This window comes from Puntigrus tetrazona, chromosome 24 (assembly GCF_018831695.1).
Source record: "Puntigrus tetrazona isolate hp1 chromosome 24, ASM1883169v1, whole genome shotgun sequence".
NCBI lineage: Eukaryota > Metazoa > Chordata > Actinopteri > Cypriniformes > Cyprinidae > Puntigrus > Puntigrus tetrazona.
Window position 1 is genome coordinate 6,536,041 of NC_056722.1, and position 20,828 is coordinate 6,556,868.

The 20,828-nt window shown below is 37.5% G+C and overlaps 2 protein-coding genes across 3 annotated transcripts in view; both read left to right on the plus strand.

Moving 5' to 3' along the window:
* The window catches only part of si:dkey-225n22.4 (collagen alpha-1(XXI) chain), a 36,913-nt gene extending 19,122 nt beyond the window's left edge, over positions 1-17,791 (plus strand). The window contains 14 exon segments of the mRNA XM_043225741.1: positions 2,487-2,540; positions 5,240-5,284; positions 6,347-6,400; positions 7,144-7,197; positions 7,486-7,539; positions 7,626-7,697; positions 9,109-9,144; positions 10,106-10,150; positions 11,420-11,452; positions 12,500-12,646; positions 12,957-13,011; positions 14,510-14,701; positions 14,804-14,881; positions 16,493-17,791. Of these exon segments, the coding sequence (XP_043081676.1) occupies positions 2,487-2,540; positions 5,240-5,284; positions 6,347-6,400; positions 7,144-7,197; positions 7,486-7,539; positions 7,626-7,697; positions 9,109-9,144; positions 10,106-10,150; positions 11,420-11,452; positions 12,500-12,646; positions 12,957-13,011; positions 14,510-14,701; positions 14,804-14,881; positions 16,493-16,683 (1,110 nt within the window). The 3' untranslated portion in view covers positions 16,684-17,791.
* Positions 17,792-18,138: 347 nt separating this feature from the next.
* On the plus strand, positions 18,139-20,337 carry ccr12b.2 (chemokine (C-C motif) receptor 12b, tandem duplicate 2). Of its 2 annotated transcripts, none has more exons than XM_043225822.1 (2): positions 18,139-18,273; positions 18,780-20,337. In XM_043225822.1, the coding sequence occupies exon 2, from the start codon at positions 18,791-18,793 to the stop codon at positions 19,775-19,777; it is 987 nt and encodes a 328-aa protein (XP_043081757.1). In that variant the 5' UTR covers positions 18,139-18,273; positions 18,780-18,790; the 3' UTR covers positions 19,778-20,337. The 2 variants fall into 2 exon arrangements, with proteins under 2 accessions (XP_043081757.1, XP_043081758.1); XM_043225823.1 differs by having other exon boundaries at positions 18,182-18,273; positions 18,766-20,337.
* The last annotated feature ends 491 nt before the right edge of the window (positions 20,338-20,828 follow it).

Sequence of the window (20,828 nt, forward strand, 5' to 3'; positions counted from 1 at the left end):
CCTTACATCACTAAATATAGTCTTGAAACGACCTTAACGTCTAAAAGCGTCTGCAGCGTAGGTCAAAGACTAAATAAACAAACAGGGTTCCTTAAAAAGAAGAGAAAGAGCGTTTGTCCAAAGGGGGATTTTCCAATTACTGAGCTGGAAAACTTGCTTTAGGATATGTTTGTCTTGTCTATGCTTATGGACCATATTTATGGCACATACTGTCAGTATTTATTATCTTACACATTATTTTACATCATAAACACGTTTGGAGGCCCGAGGCTTTAAGAGCAAACATGAAGCTCGTTCTTCAGTGTAACGTGAGGTTTTTTTCAGACTGAATCTTCATTTAGAGACGGATGAACATCTGGTCTTATCCCATGCAGACGTGATTCCTGCAGGAAAACATCACACACTCTTTTGATTTATACAGTCTTTTTACAGTAGAGTTTCATAATACAGTATTTTGCCGTTGTTTGTGTGTCCAAACCAATACAAATAGCTTTTTAAATGTCACTAAAATTATATTTTGTGCTAATTTAATGATCTCAGTTTCTGTCTTAATTTTTTACGTTACATTTCATATATAATCTATAAAGTTTGGCTTTAGATTTAAAAACAAAAAACATCTATAGAAATACATTTAGAATATAAATGAGTCATATATCTTTGATGTTTTCTTGAGCATCGGTCAAAGCACGTAAAATCTGAATGTAAATGTTACACATTCATAACTATAACAATGAGACATTTCAACACAGTAAAACACCTCAGAAAGCCTCTTATTTCTTAAAAAGAATAACCAGTCATGGGTTGTTATTGGTTACCAGAACCCTGTTTTTGTGTGGTTCCTTGTATAATGCTATGTAATGCGCTCAAAATGCTATATGTTTTGATACCAGCTCCGTGTCAGTGTTTTCTGAAGTAGTAAGATTGCTCGCTGGCGCACCCGGTGCAGCGTTACACCTGGAACGGGAAGCAATGAAACGTAAAAACTGATTTCAAAAAAACTCAATGCATCCCCACCCTCTTTACGTTTCATTATGAAAATGCCACATAAAGGGCAATGGGCAGCGTAACGTAGTTCTGCACAAATGTTGCAGGTGCATGTTTTCGGGCCGTGCCTGAAACACTTTCGTAGTCTAGACAGTCCTCACGTGTTAAAGCTGGACGTGCATGAGTGGGACGGACCGCGTTTCTATTTACGTCTCAGACATTTTTTCCACAAACTGCACGCTTGGAGCGTAGAACATGTTTTATGTAACCAAACACACCTACGGATGTCAGGCGTTGGGTCCAGCTCCGCAGGCCGCAGCTATCCACATTTCACAGACTCTTCTAATGAAAGGTTTGCTTGCTCAGATGTTTTATGTGTCCTGAAAGGCCAAGCTCTTCAACAGCAACAAAAAACAACTTAGTTTCTGTTTCTCCAGGCCGTTCAAAGCGAGTCTTAGCGAGTGTTCTTGAAGCTTTCTTAGAGGGCAAACATTTGTTCTTAGCTTGAGGGCAATGACTCTTGAACGGGGTTCTTCTCTCCGCCTGTGTTTCTGATCAAAGTCTGCTCGAGATGGACACGACTCCAGCCAGGTACTGTCTCCTGCGGTCTCTGAACGCCGCTGGAGCTCCGGTGCTGCACACGTCCACAAATAACAGCAGAATACCTCCAGCACAAATACAGGCATATGCTTAGGACAAGATACGTTCAGGATAGATGCATCTACAGGGCAGTTAATCTATATCGACTTTTTGTTCAGGATACACGTCCTTTTAAGAATGTTTTAAGATTTTTTTTTAGACATTTTTAGGTTTTTAGTCTTTTTTTTAATCTAAAAAGCATCTTAAAAAGCTGACATTTACAGAGGTGTTTTTCTAAAAAAATAAAATAAATAAATAATAATAAAAAAATAAAATAAATTTCCAGTTAGGAAAAAAAGTAACTTAAAAAAAAAAAAAAAATAAAATAAAATTATATATATATATATATATATATATATATATATATATATATATATATATATATATATATATATATATAATAATATGTGTGTGTGTATATATGTATATGTTATATTTTATGAACAGTGAACACTACATCTATGACACTCTGTTATAATCTCTGTTAATGTTGGTTCACGGTGCATTAACTGATGTTTTTAATCATTTTAATAATGCATTAGTAAATGCTGAAATTAACATTCACTAAGATTAATAAATGCTTTAGACGTATTTTCATTCTTAGTTCACATGAACTTATTTTAAAGGAGAGTTTTCTGGATAGAGCACACTTTTGACAAGATACTCTGAATTAGGTTTATTTTTTGATCTTCTGAATGTAATTTTAAGATGCAACAGATCTTTATTTTAGTAGAGCTAAGACTAAGAAAACTGAAAAGGCGTATCAAAGGCACATTTTTTGACATCATGGCTTCGCTCCTGCCGTGTTTTCTGTGTCCTTTAACAAACTGTGTGTCTGAAGACGTTCTCTGTCTGTCTGTTAGGGAGAGAAAGGAGATGCAGGTCTTCCCGGAGCAGATGGACTTCAGGGAGTTCCAGTGAGTCTCTTCTGTTCTTCTCGTACGCTGCAGCTGATAAATGTGTGTCAGATATATCTGAAAGTGATGAGAGCCAGCATCATCATCTTCAGAACAGAGCTTGTGGAATTAGATTCAATTACTCTCCACACATATTACTTAATTACTTATTACTAATTACTTTCTAAATCCTTTATAAATAATAGATAACTACATCAATTATTCTCATCACTTTAGAGTCCATTTCTCAGTTTAATCCTAATCACTGTTTATTAATGCATAGCAAAGCAGTTTTTAAATGGAAGAACTGTTTAAGATTAAGGATTTAGAAAAAGGTCTTGCACAATAAGACAGTAATATGTCTTTTTAAGTATAAACAGCCAATACCCCGGTAATGTTCATACTAATAACCAACTAGTTAAGAGTGAGAACCGGACGCCGGGATCAAAGCCTGCGTTTGAAGGTTAGTCTTAAATCCCCTTTAAATGCTCTAGTCTATACACAGTATTAAGTTCAGTTCATTTACAGGAAAACATTTAAGTCATTTAACTCAGAATCATCTTTTTCTTGGGATTCTGACTTTAAATCTCAGAATTATGACTTACTTTCCAAGAAAAAGAATCAAGAAACTCAGAACTACGAGGATATAATAATCCCTACACATCAGTATATTATTCTGATTTCTGAAGATCATGTGACTCTGAAGACTGGAGAAATGATGCTGAAAATCACTGAAATAAATCACACTTTAACACACATTCACAGAGAAAACAGATGTTTTAAATTAAAATAATATTTGATTATTTTTGATCTATTAAATGAAGCTTTGATTTTCCCCCCAACTTCTGAACACTATAATGAAAACAATATTTAAAAGTATTTTAAATATAATATTATATATATATATATATATAATGCATTTCTTTTAGTCCAGTTAGTCTTTTTGAGTCTTGTAAGGAAGCGGTTATATCGTTCCTCTAAACATAAAGCCTAATTTTCTTCCACTCTTTTGATGAGATGCAGTGTGACCTGGACACATATGCCTGCGATGCGCTTCACTAATTTCTGTTTTTAAATGAAGATAAATATTCGTTGGCAGTAATGATCCGCTTTGGCTAATATTTAGACACTTTTTTTGCTGTGCACTTGAAAGCCGGGCTGTGATTTGCTAATAAGTCGTTTCCTGCTACTAATCATTACATCTCAACCGGGCAAATTAACACTTGACTCGTTTCTGCAGTCAGGTATGACACCTTTCATCTTTTGTGTAATTACATTTACAATCGTGCTCTCCTTGCCGCTCTTACATTTCCGCGCCGTGTTTCCTCTCAAATTAAACCTGCGAAGGCCTCAGAAGTTTCTGGTTTTGATGTAATTCAGCTTTTTTCTGAAAGAAGAAGAGGCTTTGAGTGAAACGCGATCGATGGAGCCGCTCGCTGTAAAATGACTCATTAGCGGCAGATAATACGCAGGCATCTCCATTTCAAAGCTGTGCCGTGTTCCCCGGCTTCTGGCTGTAATCTGGAGGCTGAAAGCAGGTGCAGAGAGACGCGAGCGAGGTCGAGCTGCTCAGATCAGGGTGTCTCTGGAAGAGGGAAGATAGCGCTCAGGAAGCGGCTGCTCGCTTGACTTCATCTAGGAGGAAAATAGTGGCACTTTTAAGGGCTTTATCTTTTTCAGTGGACAGATGTGCAAAAGTAAGCAAGGAGGCATCCCCCAAACAACTCATACTGTTCTTGAAATGTTTCCGTTTTAACTAAAAAAAAGAGAAAAGGTTTTAGGTTTCGGAGGTAGTGTGGTAAAATGATTTATTTGTGGGCTAAAGGTATATAAATAACACATTTTGCAATCATAATAATAATGAATCTCTTAAAAGACCAGCATAGTTTTTAATTGTTATAAATAAAATAACAGTAAGTTGAATGAATGCATGAAGGAATATTTGCAACAACAACGATAAGAAATATTATTATTACAGTAGCGGCATAGTCATAACTAGTACTATTTATCTCATAAATAAATGTATAATAATATAATTAATAATTAATATATAAGTAACAGCATACTTACATTTTAATTGTGATAAACAATTGAACAAATATTTGTAATATTAATAATTATATTAATAATAATAATAATAATTATTATTATTATTAAAGTACCAGTATAGGCATTACTTCTTACTGTATTACTATTTTTTTGTAAATACATATATAATGCATAGTAATAAAATCAATTCTAATTTAAAATGTAATTCAAATGTGTCACGTGTTACAGAATGTAAGATACTTTGAGGTTTGTTGTCAAAAAGTTGTCAAAAACTTCAGGAGTCTTGTTGTGAAATCTTTCAGAAAGAGCAGGACATTTCGAGCTTTTTTAAAAAGTGCTTAATGTTCTCGTCACGTGAGGTTCATCGCTGCCTCTTCCTGGAGCCTCGGAGGAAGCAGATGGAGCACGTTTTTAATGGAGCTCAATTAAAGTCATTTAGCAGGCTAGAAAAACAGACAGAGGAAATGTGTGAATGTCAGAGAGTCAGTCGTGTCCTTTTTCTTGGCAGCTGCCCATTTCAGCAATAGCTTTGCCAGAGCGTGGATTAATTGAGTGGCATCCTGGTAATACTGTAATAACAGTAACCATAGAAGAAGAACAGCACCAGTGATGACGTTAAGAGAGATCTCTGCTCAGACACACTGTCACTAGAAACTGTGTGTGCCTTACAGGGAATCAGAGGACTGCCCGGAGAGGAAGGAGCCAGCGGGACACAGGTACACACACACACACACACACACACACACACACACACACACACACACACAGAGACACACACACACACACAGAGAGACACACACACAGAGACACACACACACACACACACACACACACAGACACACACACACACACACACACACACACACACACACACACACACACACACACACACACACACAGAGACACACACACAGAGACACACACACACACACAGAGACACACACACAGAGACACACACACACACACACACACACACAGAGACACACACACACACACACACACACACACACACACACACACACACAGAGACACACACACACACACACAGACACACACACACACACACACACAGACACACACACACACACACACACACACACACAGAGACACACACACACACACACACACACAGACACACACACACACACACACACACACACACACACACACACAGACACACACACACACAGACACACACACACAGACACACACACACACACACACACACAGAGACACACACACACAGAGACACACACACACACACACACACACACACACAGAGACACACACACATAGGGACACAAACACACACACACACACAGGCATTAATGTTTATAGATGTTTTACTGTTTTAGAATAGATTTTTTAAAGATTAATGTATTGATATAAATGTATGTAATGTGTATTTAAATAACAATAACAATAAAATATAATAATACATATAATAGGAATGAATAGTATAAATAAATAAAGAACTGTCAAGTTTCAGTGTTCCACACTTTAGAATAATAATTAAAAAAAGATAGAAAGTAAAGAATAAATAAAGCTTTTAAAATATGTTTTAATATGCTCTAATAAACGCTGTGTATAAATGTATACCGCACACATGCGGCGTATAATGTATATTGAATTAATACGTATATTAATGTATTTAAATGTATTGATGTCGAAGAGAAATAGTAATGGCACCAAAATGTTTTAGTTTTGTAATAAAACGTGAGCTGAACGAGTTCTTGGTGAGCGTGGTGTGAATGTAAAACACGTCTGCTGGGGTCTAGGGAGCGAGAGGAGCTCCGGGACAGAAAGGATCAGCAGGACCCCGAGGAGCTCCGGTGAGTGAACCTCAGCTGCACCTTCTGACCCGAGGAGCTGGACACGGCCAGAGACAGGCGCTGCTGCCCTCTAGTGCTGGAGCTCAGAGCTGCACGACACAGTCTGCTTCCGTTTACTTTACAAGCAATTCATTCGTTCGTTAACTACGCTTTACTGAGCCTTCTCCTCAACTAAAACTCTACTTCCTCGCTTTTCCTGGTTTGTATTTCAGTTCAGATGTTTAAAGATTCACTTACTCGAGAAAAGAAGCATTTGAAGCATTTAAATATAATGCATTGCAAAATTGATTATAAGCATTAACTCAAATTGTAATGCATGACAAACCTTCAAATATTACACCGCATATTTACTTCTAAACAGATGCAATGCATTGCAAAGTGAAGTATGAACACCTTTTTAAAGCACTGCACATAACGGTCTTGTGTCGTTACAATCAGCTCTTTCACATCACAAAACATCAATATCTGCCTCCGAAGATGACCTAAGAGTGTCTGAGGCTGTAATTACACAAATATCAACTCCTTTCAAAAAGCAAGTCTAGTTTTATTCCTCAGCGACAGATATGTGTTTTTGATTTAAGGGGCCTCTCCGGTGAACGTGTCTTGATTTAGGGAAGACGTTCTGCGGTGATTTAATTAGTGAAAGCGCAGGTCATCTCCATGCTTTTAACTGAAGACTGTTTTGGTCTGTGTGTTATCAGCTTCCGGTTTAACTCTGAATCCTGTCTGATTAAACCCTTCAGGGCGCGCCGGGGCCTTCGGGGCCCCTCGGAGCAGACGGACTCCGCGGCCCCAAGGTTGGTCTGCTCCAAACATCACCTTTAGCAATTATGCTAATACCTTGAGTCGAATCAGCCGGGAATAGCCGTGCTGAGATTACATTTACTCTCTTCCTGGATTTGTGCCCTTATCAAATGGATTATAGAATTGGCTTGCTGCTTTTGTAACAGCATTTCATTTAATATTTCAGGTGATTAACAGTCTTTTATCAGTCTGTGGAAACAAATGGCTTCTTCTGGCCACGTTCTAACTGAAGGTTTTATATATGCCTGCGTCAGACGTGTGTGTTTGTGAACATTATTCAGGGTACGGCGGGAGAAAAGGGAGAGGCGGGTGTTTCTGGAGCAGCGGGTCCGAAGGTAAGAGCTCAGGTCTTGAGCATCAAGTCACTCAGTCGTGAGCTTTTATTCAGAGCGAGGTCACGAGGTTATTCTCAATCTCTCAGGGCGAACGGGGCCAGCTGGGATTTCCGGGCCCTCAGGGAGCCGTGGGCCCTCCTGGATTTAAAGGACACAAGGTAATGCACCCGTCTTTTTTTAATGTTTCCCGATGATCCCCAAAAAATCAAAAATACAGTAAAAATTGTGAATTTTTTTTACAGTTTGAAGCAGCTGTTTTCTGCATGTGTTAAACTGTAAATAACTGTGCACCGTTTTTCATAAATGTTTTTGAATGAAGTCTCTTCTGCTCGCCAAAACTGTATATGATAGGAAAAAAAAACAGTAAAAAAGTGTGAAACATTAATGCAGTTTAAAATAATAATTTCAGCATTTCCCGCTCCGGAAGGATTTTTCTGATTATCATCAGTGTTGAAAACATTTATAGAAGCGTTTAGTTGATAGCAGAAATCTTTTGTAACATTATAATTCAATATAATTGAATGGTGAGGTATATAAACGAATTAATATGCATATGCAAAAAAATTAACTTAATACATAAACGAGTACAATTAATCAGAATTAATCACATCCAAAATGAATGCATGCTATATGTATATGAACTGTGTTTATTTATGGTGTATTTTAAAATAATACACATGGTATAGAATTTTTTAATATTCCCATTCCCATTTTTATTATTATATTTTGTATTAAATATATGTAATATACAACCTTAGCATATTTTACTTAAACATATACATGCGTGTGCTTTGACTTTATTTGATGGTCCTTTATGAACATTCAACTTTCATGAGAGTATTAGTAGAGTATTAGTACTAGTAATAGTTACTCATAGCCAGTAGAATATATGTCGTCACGATAAAGATGATCTTTAGACAGTCTACCTGTTCTCTGATGAAAGTTATCTGACATGTACACTGATATCAGCAGCTCGGGTAAATATGATCAAAGAACGCTGTGAAAATTAATCTGCTTTGTCAAGCCTTTTGATCTTTTACTTAAAAAAATGCATTTCAAATGGGAGGAAATCTAAAGTTCATAAGGGACCATCAAAAGAAAGTGTCTGTATTTATGTAAAAATGAGAAATACACACAGTACACATAATGTGAAATATTATATATATATATATATATATAGTGAAAGCAAGGTGCTGATAAAACGTCTGGATAAAGTGTTTGTCGGGTGAATAATTAATCACCTGAAAGGTTTGATCTTTAAGTAGGATCACAATCCTGAGAGAATCACGTGATCAATCATATTAAGATGCAAGAAAGCAGTTTATGTTCTGAAAGTTTCCAGCTGAGACGTGGGTGTCTTGTTTTATGTAGCGTATATATATATGTGTGTATGTATATTAATACAGTTTTAAGATGTGCAGAAATCTATTGCCATAAATGTGTTGTCATTTGGATAAAGCCTGAGCTAAATACTCGCTCGTGTGGAGGACTGCTGTTCAGCTCATTAAGTGTAGTTTGTGCCGGGTGTGCTGAAGAAGAGCTGAGCTGAGGTTTCTCTTCTGTGTTCAGGGAGAACGAGGAGATCTCGGACCCAGAGGTGTTCAGGTAGATCCTCACTCTTCTCCTTCACTTTTGACTAAGACTGTCTTCAGCACAGATTCAGATCGGTCTCTGATCTCAGCTGTAACTGATGAGAGATGATAGCCGTAGAGTGAAATTGGTGGAAAAGGTTAACTCTATCACTCTTCAAAGTGATTTGTGTCATCTTTCTGGAAGTTAAAATCTGTGATTGGCTCACGTCTGGTCTCAGTATCAGAGATGAGCGGAAACAACACATCAGAGGCTGGTCTGTCTGAAAAATGAGTTAGACTGAACGAACGATGGTTTGGGGCGGAGCTATGCGATTCGCTGACCAATAGGAAACAAGGGAAGTGTTTGAGAAAGCTGTTGGAAAATCCTCATTTTTGAAATTGTATAAATAAATAAATACATAAGTAAGTAAATAAATACATACAAAAATAACCCACAAATATATTATAATTAATTACATAATTAATTAACACAAATATTTTTGCCAAAACATTTTAATTACATATATATATATATATATATATATATATATATATATATATATATATATATATATATATATAGTGGTTATTAAACAATCATGATTCAATTATTAAACCATTATAAATCCAGGCCTCTAGTAGACTATTATACACACATTTACATTTTATTGCCATTAAAGTATTACATTTTCAAACTTATATTTAACGAGTTTCACTGTTAAAATCATATATTGAACGTATATAAAAAAGAAATGCAATATGGGTTTCTAAAAACACGGTGACTTAATCCTCTGGCTCCGTGTGGTCTGTGGTCTTGAGGCTAGCAGTCTCAGTAGGGTGCAGCGCTCTAAGACTAGTTAGCTCAGGCTCTCTCAGTTAAACGGATGTGACACGTCTTCTAAAGGTCACAGGGAGCCACCCGCCGTCACTGAATGCAAATGATAACCTTTCAGAGTCTGAGACCCCTGCTAACACAGACCTCCTCTCGTTCTCAGGGTGAAAAAGGCAGCAAAGGATTCTCCGGATCCCCTGGATCTCCGGTAAGTGTTCAGACTCTCCTCATCCAGCAGGAGGAGCTTCTCCTGACGTCCACAGCACGACAAAAACTACAAGAGCTGCGTCTGATGACATTTCAAGGGAACTCAGTGAAGTTACACAGAAGAGGTTGCACATATGTTTTGCCACATCTGAATGATTACATCATTTTAGGAAGACAAGTTTGTCATTTCAGGTTAATTTTATATATATAGATAACATATATAATACACACACCCACACATTTCACTTTACTCTTATAATTCCTCTAGACGTTTATTGATTACAGTCATTAGCTTAAACTGAACTTCCACGTTCATATACGTGCATCCTGTTGAATTTTTGCAGAAGAATCTCCTGATTTCTGTGGAAAAGCTCAACAAATCCCCAGAAACCTTAGTCACAGACACTGAGTCACGGAGCTCTTGTGTGTCTGTCACACACTTCACAAATCTTCAGAAGGGATTAAGGCCGCTTTTTGAAATAAAAAAAAAAATCATTGGTCCACGTATCATTAACATCACGCAGATGAAAATATAACGGCGTGTGATGTAACTTTATGTCTAGAGTAGAAAATGACGACATGTGGAACCGGAAGGATTTATAACTCATCAAACAGAAGTTCCCACGCTTCAAATACATTCTCAGAAAAACATATAAACTTAACCCAAAGATGCATACTCCATACAATACTTTTCTAGACATGTAATATATATCCAGTACAAAACACTTGCTGTTATATAACATCTAACAGTATTATAATTAATATTAAATAAATACATTAATAAATAAAGTAAATATGTTTTATATTTACTTGTATAATATGCATGGTTATAGAATACAATTATTTAAATATAATTTATTGAAAACACACACACACACACACACACACACACACACACACACACACAGATATTATATATAGATATTATATTTGTGTGTGTGTGTATTTTCAACTGCTCAATATCTCTGATTACAGGGCAATATATGTCCTATATTATATTTCCATACGGGAATATCTTTTTAAATATATAACTTTTTATGTAGTTTAAATCTACGATCAAAGTAGTATCTATGTGGCACGTAACTGCATGCACACTGAAATGCAACTAAAATCAACAGTTTCTTCTACTTGTTGATAGTATCTAAACCTTCAGACACTGACGCGTGTGTGTGTGTGTGTGTGTGTGTGTGTGTGTGTGTGTGTGTGTGTGTGTGTGAGATTAGAGTGTCTTTTTATCATAAAAGTGTGTTGTCTCTCGTTCCTGAACCAGGGTGAGGTGGGACCCAGAGGCAGCAGAGGAGAGGTGTGTAGAATTACACGCTCGCTCACGTTTAAAGCGTTCCTGCGTATTTACACGAGAAACACGAGCGTCTCCGCCTCCTGAAGGAAGGAGCACTTCTGAGCGCTCTGAAGCATGACGTCCACAAAGTGTTTACCTTTGACAGCCTGACAGTTATACTAAGCTGGGTTCAGCGTGCTGTCAAACCACTGCAGATTTCCTATGTATATGTATTATTTTGTGTTTGTGGGCAGACGCATGCAAATTAGTCCCTGCCTTTGAATGCTTTTCTCCAGAGAAATCGATCATGTTTATTAAGTATTTCTCTACTGTATGTTTGCCCCACAATGTGTTCAGAATGTCATATTGTGATTATCGTGGCAAATATTTGGATTTGGGATTTCATCTCTGATATGAAAAACATTTAACATTTCCTGCCGCTGCTCGAAACAAGCATTCAAATCGTATTTCTTTTTTTTCCCGTCTATTTGAATACGGTGGCATATTATCAGATGAAAAGCTTTAAAAAGCTGCATTGGCACGAACTGAAAATGTACTAAAAAGTTTACTAAAATGCAAATTGCAATAAATAAATAAAGCCCTAGTAAAAAAGTAATATATTTAAAATGCTTTTATTTCATAGTTAAAATCTATTAACATATTTACTGACAGATGACTTATATACAAATGATAATAAAAATTTGGTCTCCTGACATCCACATATATAAGCATGAAGTAAATCTATTAAATTGTGTAACAAACAAAAAACGAAACGAAAAACATAATTAGTTATTGACCCATTGATTGATAGATAATATATTTCTGTAAAATGTCAAAATGCATTCAAAAATCCCGTAATAAGTGAAGCACGTTTAGAGCAGGCATGCTAAGAGTATGACTAGCACGCTACAAAACACAGCAGCATGCCATGCATTTAAACAATTCTTTCGTTTAATACTCCACCTTTTCACAATTCACCGATCCTACGAGGACACATCATGATTTTAACTGATAGCGCAGCACTATTCTCTCTCACAGTGTGCTTTAAAAGTGCTGTTTGGACTCTACTAGAAAGGTACGGCGGGCGAGAGCGGGGTCAAAGGTCCAGACGGACAGAAGGGAGACGCGGGACACGTCGGTGTGGTCGGTCCGCGGGGGTTCCCGGGTCAGGACGGTTTGCCAGGGCTGCCCGGCGCTCCGGGCTTTCCAGGGAAGCCTGTGAGTATCCCTACATTTCTCAAAGCTACGCCATAGCAATTAAAATTTCTTCTGCAGCCGCCAGGTCTTTCCTTTCATGAGAAATAAACACGTGGTAAACAAAGTACGGCATGGGCTGAGGCAATGTCAGGACGCATCATTCGGGCTGATTCATGAAAGCAACCACAAGGCCTGAGGTCAAGACTGTGTAATTGAGTTTCTTTCTCCTGTTTCTTCCTTTGTAATCTGCGAAGCCTTTAATTTCTTTGAAAGCTCTATGTGTTTTTCATGTAGCGACGCCATCTAATGAGTGACTCAATATGTGTTTCAGGGTAAGCCTCCCTCAGAGGAGTACTTAATAAAACTCTGTGGGGACATTTTGAGAAGTGAGTATCCGACCTTGTTCGAGGTCATTATTCTCTAGAGAACAAAGAGCCCAAGGAGCTCTTCCTTTTCCCTTTTTTTAATATGAACAAGCTTGATACGTAAAGAGCCCAGAATAGCATGCAGCGTCCAATTAAAGCTGTTAGATAAAAGCAAAGTTCACTAGAAAGGAGCTTTTGTTACGGAAACTTGCTGAGCTATCAGAGTTTCTACAGTTTGCTTTGAATTAAAGGGGTCATATGGTACATTCTGGTAGCATTTTACTCTTTCTCCCTGCGGTCCACTTCTAAACCCAGCGAGCTGCACGCTGTCTACATGTGCTCTAACTCTCACGGAAACTTAAGAATCGACCGATCTGAAATGCTCTACTCTACTTTAGTAGCATTTCTACAGGTGTTTTTGTTTTTTTTCATCGTTCTCCACTGAAGTCAATGGTCAACTCCAATCACGTGTTTCTCACAGAAATGAATTAGAATTACGCAATCTCCAGAAATAATCCAAAGTGAAGTCAATGTCAAACATTAGCTGATGTTAAAATAAGCCAAAACCAATTTGATGTTCACATAACCTAGCTTTTCTAGCAGAGTAAACTTGCTCGGTCGCACACCCGGTACAGACTTACATTGATCCCATGAACAATGAGTCATGATTTTATCAAGATTAAAATACTTGTATCTCACGTTGGCTTCAGTTAACTCTATGGGTTTAGTGTAGGTGTTATATTGTCAAATGTGACAGATTCAATCTTACAATGATTATTTTTAAACCAGTGCAATAAAACACTACCAGATTCACTTTTATCTGTTTGGATCAAACAAAACATGTTTTTAGCACCATTCACAGCTCAGTTCTTTGCAAAACATGCAGAAAGCAACAAAATATAATTTTTCAAGTGACCCTGGATTCAAAAATACACACCATAGATAAAGATTCAGTGAATTGTTTTTTTTTTATTTCGATATAGACTAAATTATATTCGACTATCAACTTTTCTGTAGCTTTGTGCACCATTTTATTTTTTCTTCACTTGACTCTTGGAACACAGCCATATTAGTCAGATTTCTTTTTTTGCCACAAAATAGTCCCATGACCGTTATCTTCCTCTTTTCCAGCTCTTAGACTTAAACTGGGCTTATTTTTGGCATTGTGTCATTGACATGTAAATGCAGTGGTATATTCATGAAACTGTGGTAGACTCTTTCTTTCATATTATGATTTATATCTGAGAGAAATGGATCAGCAAGACATTAAAAAAGCAGGGTTTTGTTCTGTCTACCGCTCATCGACTGGATGAAGGAAGATTTAAAGGCAAGCTTTTAAAGGCAAACATCACCAGAGAGTTTCACCAGAAGATTGACGTTTGGATTCAGATTTTGATTGCATTTAAATGCATGGATGAATCGCTTACAATGTGTATGAAAATAGATAAGTAAAGCCAAGTAAATGTTATGACCTGCATCCGTTGTTGTTCAGTAATCTTGTTGTAATAATCTCCATCAGATCAGCTGCCGCAGCTACTGCAGACGATGAGCCCTCCGCGCTCGGAGCCCTGTGAGACCGTTAAAGGACCCCCGGGACCCCCTGGAGCTCCAGGGCCTAAAGGGCCCATCGGCCCCCAGGGCTATCCCGGCAGACACGGCGCTCAGGGCTACCCCGGGCCTCCGGGCATCCAAGGACCTCCAGGAGTCAAAGGTAACAGACATCCAGCTGTAAGACTTCCAGGTTATGTAAATGGATTTGGCTTTGGGTTTGTGTTTGTGTTTTAATTGCATAACATGTTTGGCACTCTTGTAGGGGACACGGGCCCTCGAGGATTTAAGGGCAGTAAAGGAGAGAGCAGACCAGGATACCCAGGGCCTCCTGGAGACACAGGTACAATGACATTGCTGTAATATTAATGCTCATAACACATTCAGGTTTGTTTTGGTCCAAAAGAGATACATGAAGAAAAAAAACAGTGAATGAAACCACCATTTTCAGATTGTTTGTTTTGTTTTGTTTCACAAAAGTATTTCTGAAGTTATATTACTGTTAATATAAATCTATTCCCCACATCTCACACACACTTCTATGACTGAATTTTGTTAGTACCGTCAAGGGATTAATCACATCCAAAAAGTATTTGTTTCCATAATTTTCATGATTTTCCTTTATAAATCATTGGTTGTGTGGGTAAGAAATTTCGGTGAAATATATCATACAGGAAACAAACACAGTGATATTTGAGAAGTGAAATAAACTTTATATGATTTATGGAAAGTGTGCAAGAATTATTTAAACTAAATTAGCCATGTGCATAAATTTAGGCACTTTTTTTGCAATTTTATTGATTTCAATACCTTTAGCACTAATTATTAAAACTCAAAATTGGTTTGTAACCTCAGTGACCCTTGACCTCCATACACAGGTGAATCCAATCATGAGAAAGTATTTAAAGGAGGCCATTTGTAGGTGTTTGTCCTCTTTGCATCTTCTCTAAAGTGTGGCAACATGGCAGCCTTAAAAAAAACTCTCAGATGAGCTGAAAACAATGATTTTTGAACATCATGGTTTAGGGGAAGGATGTCCAGGAATTAGTGACAAAGTTGAAGTTGCGCAGAGGCTGGATCTCTCCACAAGACAATGACCTTAAACACTGCTCACAATCTAGGCATTCAGGCAGAGGAAGTACAATGTTCTGGAATGGCCATCTCAGTCACCAGACCTGAACATTATTGAAAATTTTAACCATCAAACCTGACTGAACTGGACATGTTTTGTAAAGACAAATGGTCCAAAATCCTGACTTTTTGCCAGAATCCAGACCCTGATTGGAATCGTTTAGAGCCTGTTATTTCTGCAAAAGGAGGATGCACAAAATATTGAGTTATTTTTTCTTTTGTGGTCCCTAAATTTATGCACATGGCTAATTTTAAATAATTCTCGCACACTTTTCATAAATCATATAAAGTTCATGTCACTTCTCAGATATCACTGTTTTTGTTTCCTGTATGATATATTTAACTGAAATTTCTTCTCCAGACAACCAATGATTTATAAAAGAAAATCATGAACATCTACAGGGGTGCCCAAACTATATATATATATATATATTTTTTTTTTTTTTTTTTCAAAAATATATGCTTTATGTCTCTTTAAATGTACACAATAATATACACACAAATGCAAACAAAAACTATCTATCTATCTATCTATCTATTGTTTTGTAACATTCAAATCAGATTTCCCCCTCTTTCACTCATTAATAAGAAGTTACAATATTGGAGCAGTTAAAGGAAATTAAGTACCTAAATATGCTGTTAAAATATATCCATAAATAATAACCGTTTCATAAAAGAACGATTCTTCTGGTCCAAAAAGATTTCAAATGTGAGAATAGCATACAGGTTTTGAAGGCACTGCGAGGGTTAATGTAGTGACAGATGTAAATGCATATGGCACAAATGTAAATGTATATCTTGTGCATTCCCTCCACACTAACAGGGATCCAGGGTCCTCGCGGCAGTGATGGCATTGGTATTCTGGGCCCTCCGGGAATCCCGGGTAAATCCGGGGCTCCGGGCATCCCGGGGAAGCAAGGTCCTCCAGGGCCAGCCGGCGTGTGCGACATGTCCATCTGCTACCAATCCTATGACCTCAGGGAAGAGCGCTACAGTAAAGGGCCTGATTTCTAACATGAACACATGGGCTCAGCTCTCGGACTGCCAGAAGCGCTGCAGCAAATCCAGAGGAATTTACTCCCATTGTCTCTGCGTTTCTGTGCTGCAGTGAAACATCAGGGGCCTGTAGATGAAGCGTGTGAAACCTAAAAGACGTCAAACCTGCCTTCTGATGCACAACGAGTTGGTGCATAGCACCAGTAATGCAAGGGTGCATGCGTAAAGTCATTTACAAAATAATACTGCAATTATATTAATGTGGATGGATGGCAATGTGTCATAAACATTAATATTTATCACCATTACTTATGAAAATGAATTATTAATGAACTGTTTTGTTGCCAAATAAGGAACTTTTGCAACATGATATAAGACGCAATAATAAAAGCATTCGTTTGTGTGTCATTTGGTACTAATGAAGATTAAGAATAAATGGCTTTATTACTTCAGGGACAGACATAAAGGGGAAAAGCTTAATGTTTCTGTTTGTTTTTGGCAAAAAGATTGCCTTCGTTGTGATTTCCTCAGTACTTGGCTGAGAATCTTGGATTGGGCAGCTTTCTAAGACACAACAGACATCATATTTTCATATTTAATTGAATTACTAACTGTGCTTTAAATTGTTGGCTGGTTGATTTGATAAATAGCAATTCTTTTTTTGTATTATTTACATATGTACTTTTTTTTTGCTCTGCCTGAAGAGAAGGTAAATTCACACTAACCTCATTAAACATAATATTAAATAAAGAGAACACAATCAATTATCATCAAAACTATTTCATTTTATGTGTGTGAGTTCAGGATGGATTTTCTTCTTCTCTTTTGGCAGTAAAGTACTTAAGCTATATAAGGTATGACATACAAATCTGAAAGATGTAATTATTTGAAATGCTGTTTTTGTGAATTTGTGCAAAACACTTGTTATATTTTCTACCAATGAAATCACATTTTACTTTTATATAATCCTTTTAGTCTAGCATTTAATTCTAATCTGTTGTTTTATTCACACTATATATATATTGTTTTTTTACAAATCTCTGGGAATTTGTACATGACATCAGACTATTTCACTTTTTAGAACTCTAGTATTTGCTAAGAAAGACTTTGTCACAATAAAAGGTAATGAACACTCTGTGGTCAGTCTGTGGTTTCATGATAGTGGTCATGTATGTAGTCAAGGCTTCAAACACACGTAGAGTCCTGAGAAAAATTCACTTTCTGAGAATTCTGTTGACCAATAAGGAACTTTGCACTTTATTGTGATAGTCTCCCAACAGATGCTCTACGGACTATAAATAACTTTACGAGAACAAGTCAACTTATCCTAACCCTACCTGTCTACTAATACTCTACTGACACTCTAATGAGAGTTAGTGTATATATATGTAGGTGCAACGCTACGTATAGCTAACAGAATGTGTTAAGGAGACTATAAGAATAAACTGAAAATGAAAATTCTGACGTGAAAAAAGGAAGTAGTTTCAAGATATGATTCAGCTTTTTGCAGCTGAAGACTGACGCATGTCCTCCGCTACTGCTCCACCTTTACAAGACTCTAGCTTTTATTCATGAGCCGTCCAGACCGACCGTGAACACTGCTTCGAGGTAAGCCTTCAAATCTCTTCTAATCATTGGTGACCCGGACCACAAACCAGTCATGAGGGTCATTTTTTGATATGGAGTTTAATGCTTCATCTGAAATTTTAATAAACCAGCTTTCCATTGATGTATGGTTTGTTTGGATAGGATGATAATCTAATAAATAATTTTGACCCATACAAGGCATTGTTGGCTATTGCTACAAATATACCTGTGCTGATGATGATGATAGTCCACTTTAGACACTCTACCAACAGTAAGCAACTACGTGTCAGCTAGCAGTCATTAGAGTATTAGTAAGCTGTCTGGTTGATATCTTCCGGCTCTACTACATACCGACCATCAGAACTTTACAAGTACAGGTCAACTTATTCTACTAACCCTCAACTTAACCAAACAGTATACATGTAGTGGCAAATTGAGTTGACATTAAGTTGAAAAGCAGTTAGCTGAATGTCTAATAAAATTGGTTTTGTGAGCCTAATTCCAACCCTTAAGGTGTTTGTGTACAGTAACTACCAAGATGGAAATGCCCAGCACAACGCCAGACTTTTATGAAGACTACACGCAGTTGATCGACAGAACCGTTCAGTGCAACACCATCCCCATCAGCGAGTTCTGCAAGAATTTTCTTCCACCCTTCTACTACGTCATCTTCATCGCCAGCGTACTGGGCAACGGAGTGGTTCTGCTCGTCCTCTACAAGTTCGAGAAGCTCAACACGGTCACAAACATATTCCTCATCAACCTGGTGGCCTCCAACGCCATCGTCACGCTCACGCTCCCGTTCCAGGCCGTTCATCATACGGACCAGTGGATCTTCGGAGAAGCTCTCTGTAAGCTGGTGAACACCGCAGACTGTCTGGGCTTCTACAGCTCCATCCTCTTCCTCACGCTCATGACCTTCGACCGGTATCTGGCCGTGGTGCATTGCGTCGTCGCCAACAAACGTCGCAGAAGCTGCTACGCCGCGGCGCTGTCTGCAGTCGTCTGGATCGTTAGCGCTCTCGCCAGCCTCCAGTCCTTCATCCATTTCACCGTTGAAGATTATCCGAGGGAAGGACTGGTGTGCAAAGACTCCAGCAGCGCTCTGTGGAGTGTCTTCGATCTCTACAAGCAGTTTGTCCTGTTTTTTATTCTCCCGTTGATTGTGTTCGTCTACTGCTACTTCAGGATAACGCTGACCGTCCTGTCCACTCGGATGGTCGGCAAACATCGCACCGTGTGGCTCATTTTCATCATCGTCCTGATGTTTTTCTTATTCTGGAGCCCGTATAACATTATATTGATGATCAGCGAGAATCAGGATGAGAGACAGTGTAATAGCAGCCTTCTGTATGCACGGTACGTCACCAATAACATCGCACGCTTGTATTTCTGCATTAACCCTGTGTTTTACACCTTCCTGGGAAGGAAGTTTCAGAATCACGTACGAGGAGTGTTAGTGAACCAGGTCCCGTGTTTATCGGACCGGAGCAGCATCAGCGCAAGTAGCAGAACTCTAGCCTGAGACTGAAGGGTAGTCATGTCACATCTTGACTACTATATACTTACATCAAAATAGTACAATGTGCTTATTGTGTTCGAACTGCACTGCAAAGTACTTCTGCTGCTATTGAGGGTAAGGTTAGGGACAGGTTTGGGTAGGTTTAAGGATCGCTTACGATGTAAAGGATAACTATAAATGTACTTCATTACAGGTGCAATTACATGCACGAATAAAATATGAATAAATAAAAGTACAGTGTAAAATAAGTGCATTGTACTAAATGATTAATTGAAATGTAATTGCTTAGTATTTAAGGTCACTTTACATGCTAAAATAACTAAAAAAGAAATGGTTTGCACCATGAGAAGTGAAGTACTTTACAACAAAACTATTACAAAGACTTTTGGTCGACAAAGAGTCACAAAACTCAAACACATTTTTGAGATGTTAATATGTACAGGTTGCACGTGTTAACAGGTTAAATGTTACATATTAGTTACAATATTGATGTTGCAATACTGTTAGAACTGATATAACCCTTTTATGATGTATGTTATAATAAAGTAACAATTATAAATGCTTGCTGGTGTTTGTTTGTTTTATCTCAGTATTCCTACCAGTGTTGTATAAAGGGTGTAGAGCTATGTGATCTAACAGTGTAAAATAACTGAGATAAGATGTACAACAATTTTGTTACACTTTATTTGGTAACACTTTAATTTAAGGTGTCTTTGTTGCATGATAAATGCACTTATACTATTATAATAAGAAGAAATTAACCCTAATCCTAACCCTAAAAATATACTATATGTAGTCAGTGCATATTATTCAGTATTTAAATGTATAATTACGCTGTAACACCTAAAAATGAATTTTGATGACTGCAGATATGTTAAATTATATATATACCCTGACCATAAAACTAAATTTTTCATACACTGTAAAAATAATTCACAAAAACGAGCTATTGATTATTTAAAAGGGTAACTTATGACACATCATCTGAATAATATACACATCTCAATGCTTCCTCGAGGCCTGCTGTGTTGTATTACATATAATACATTGCTCA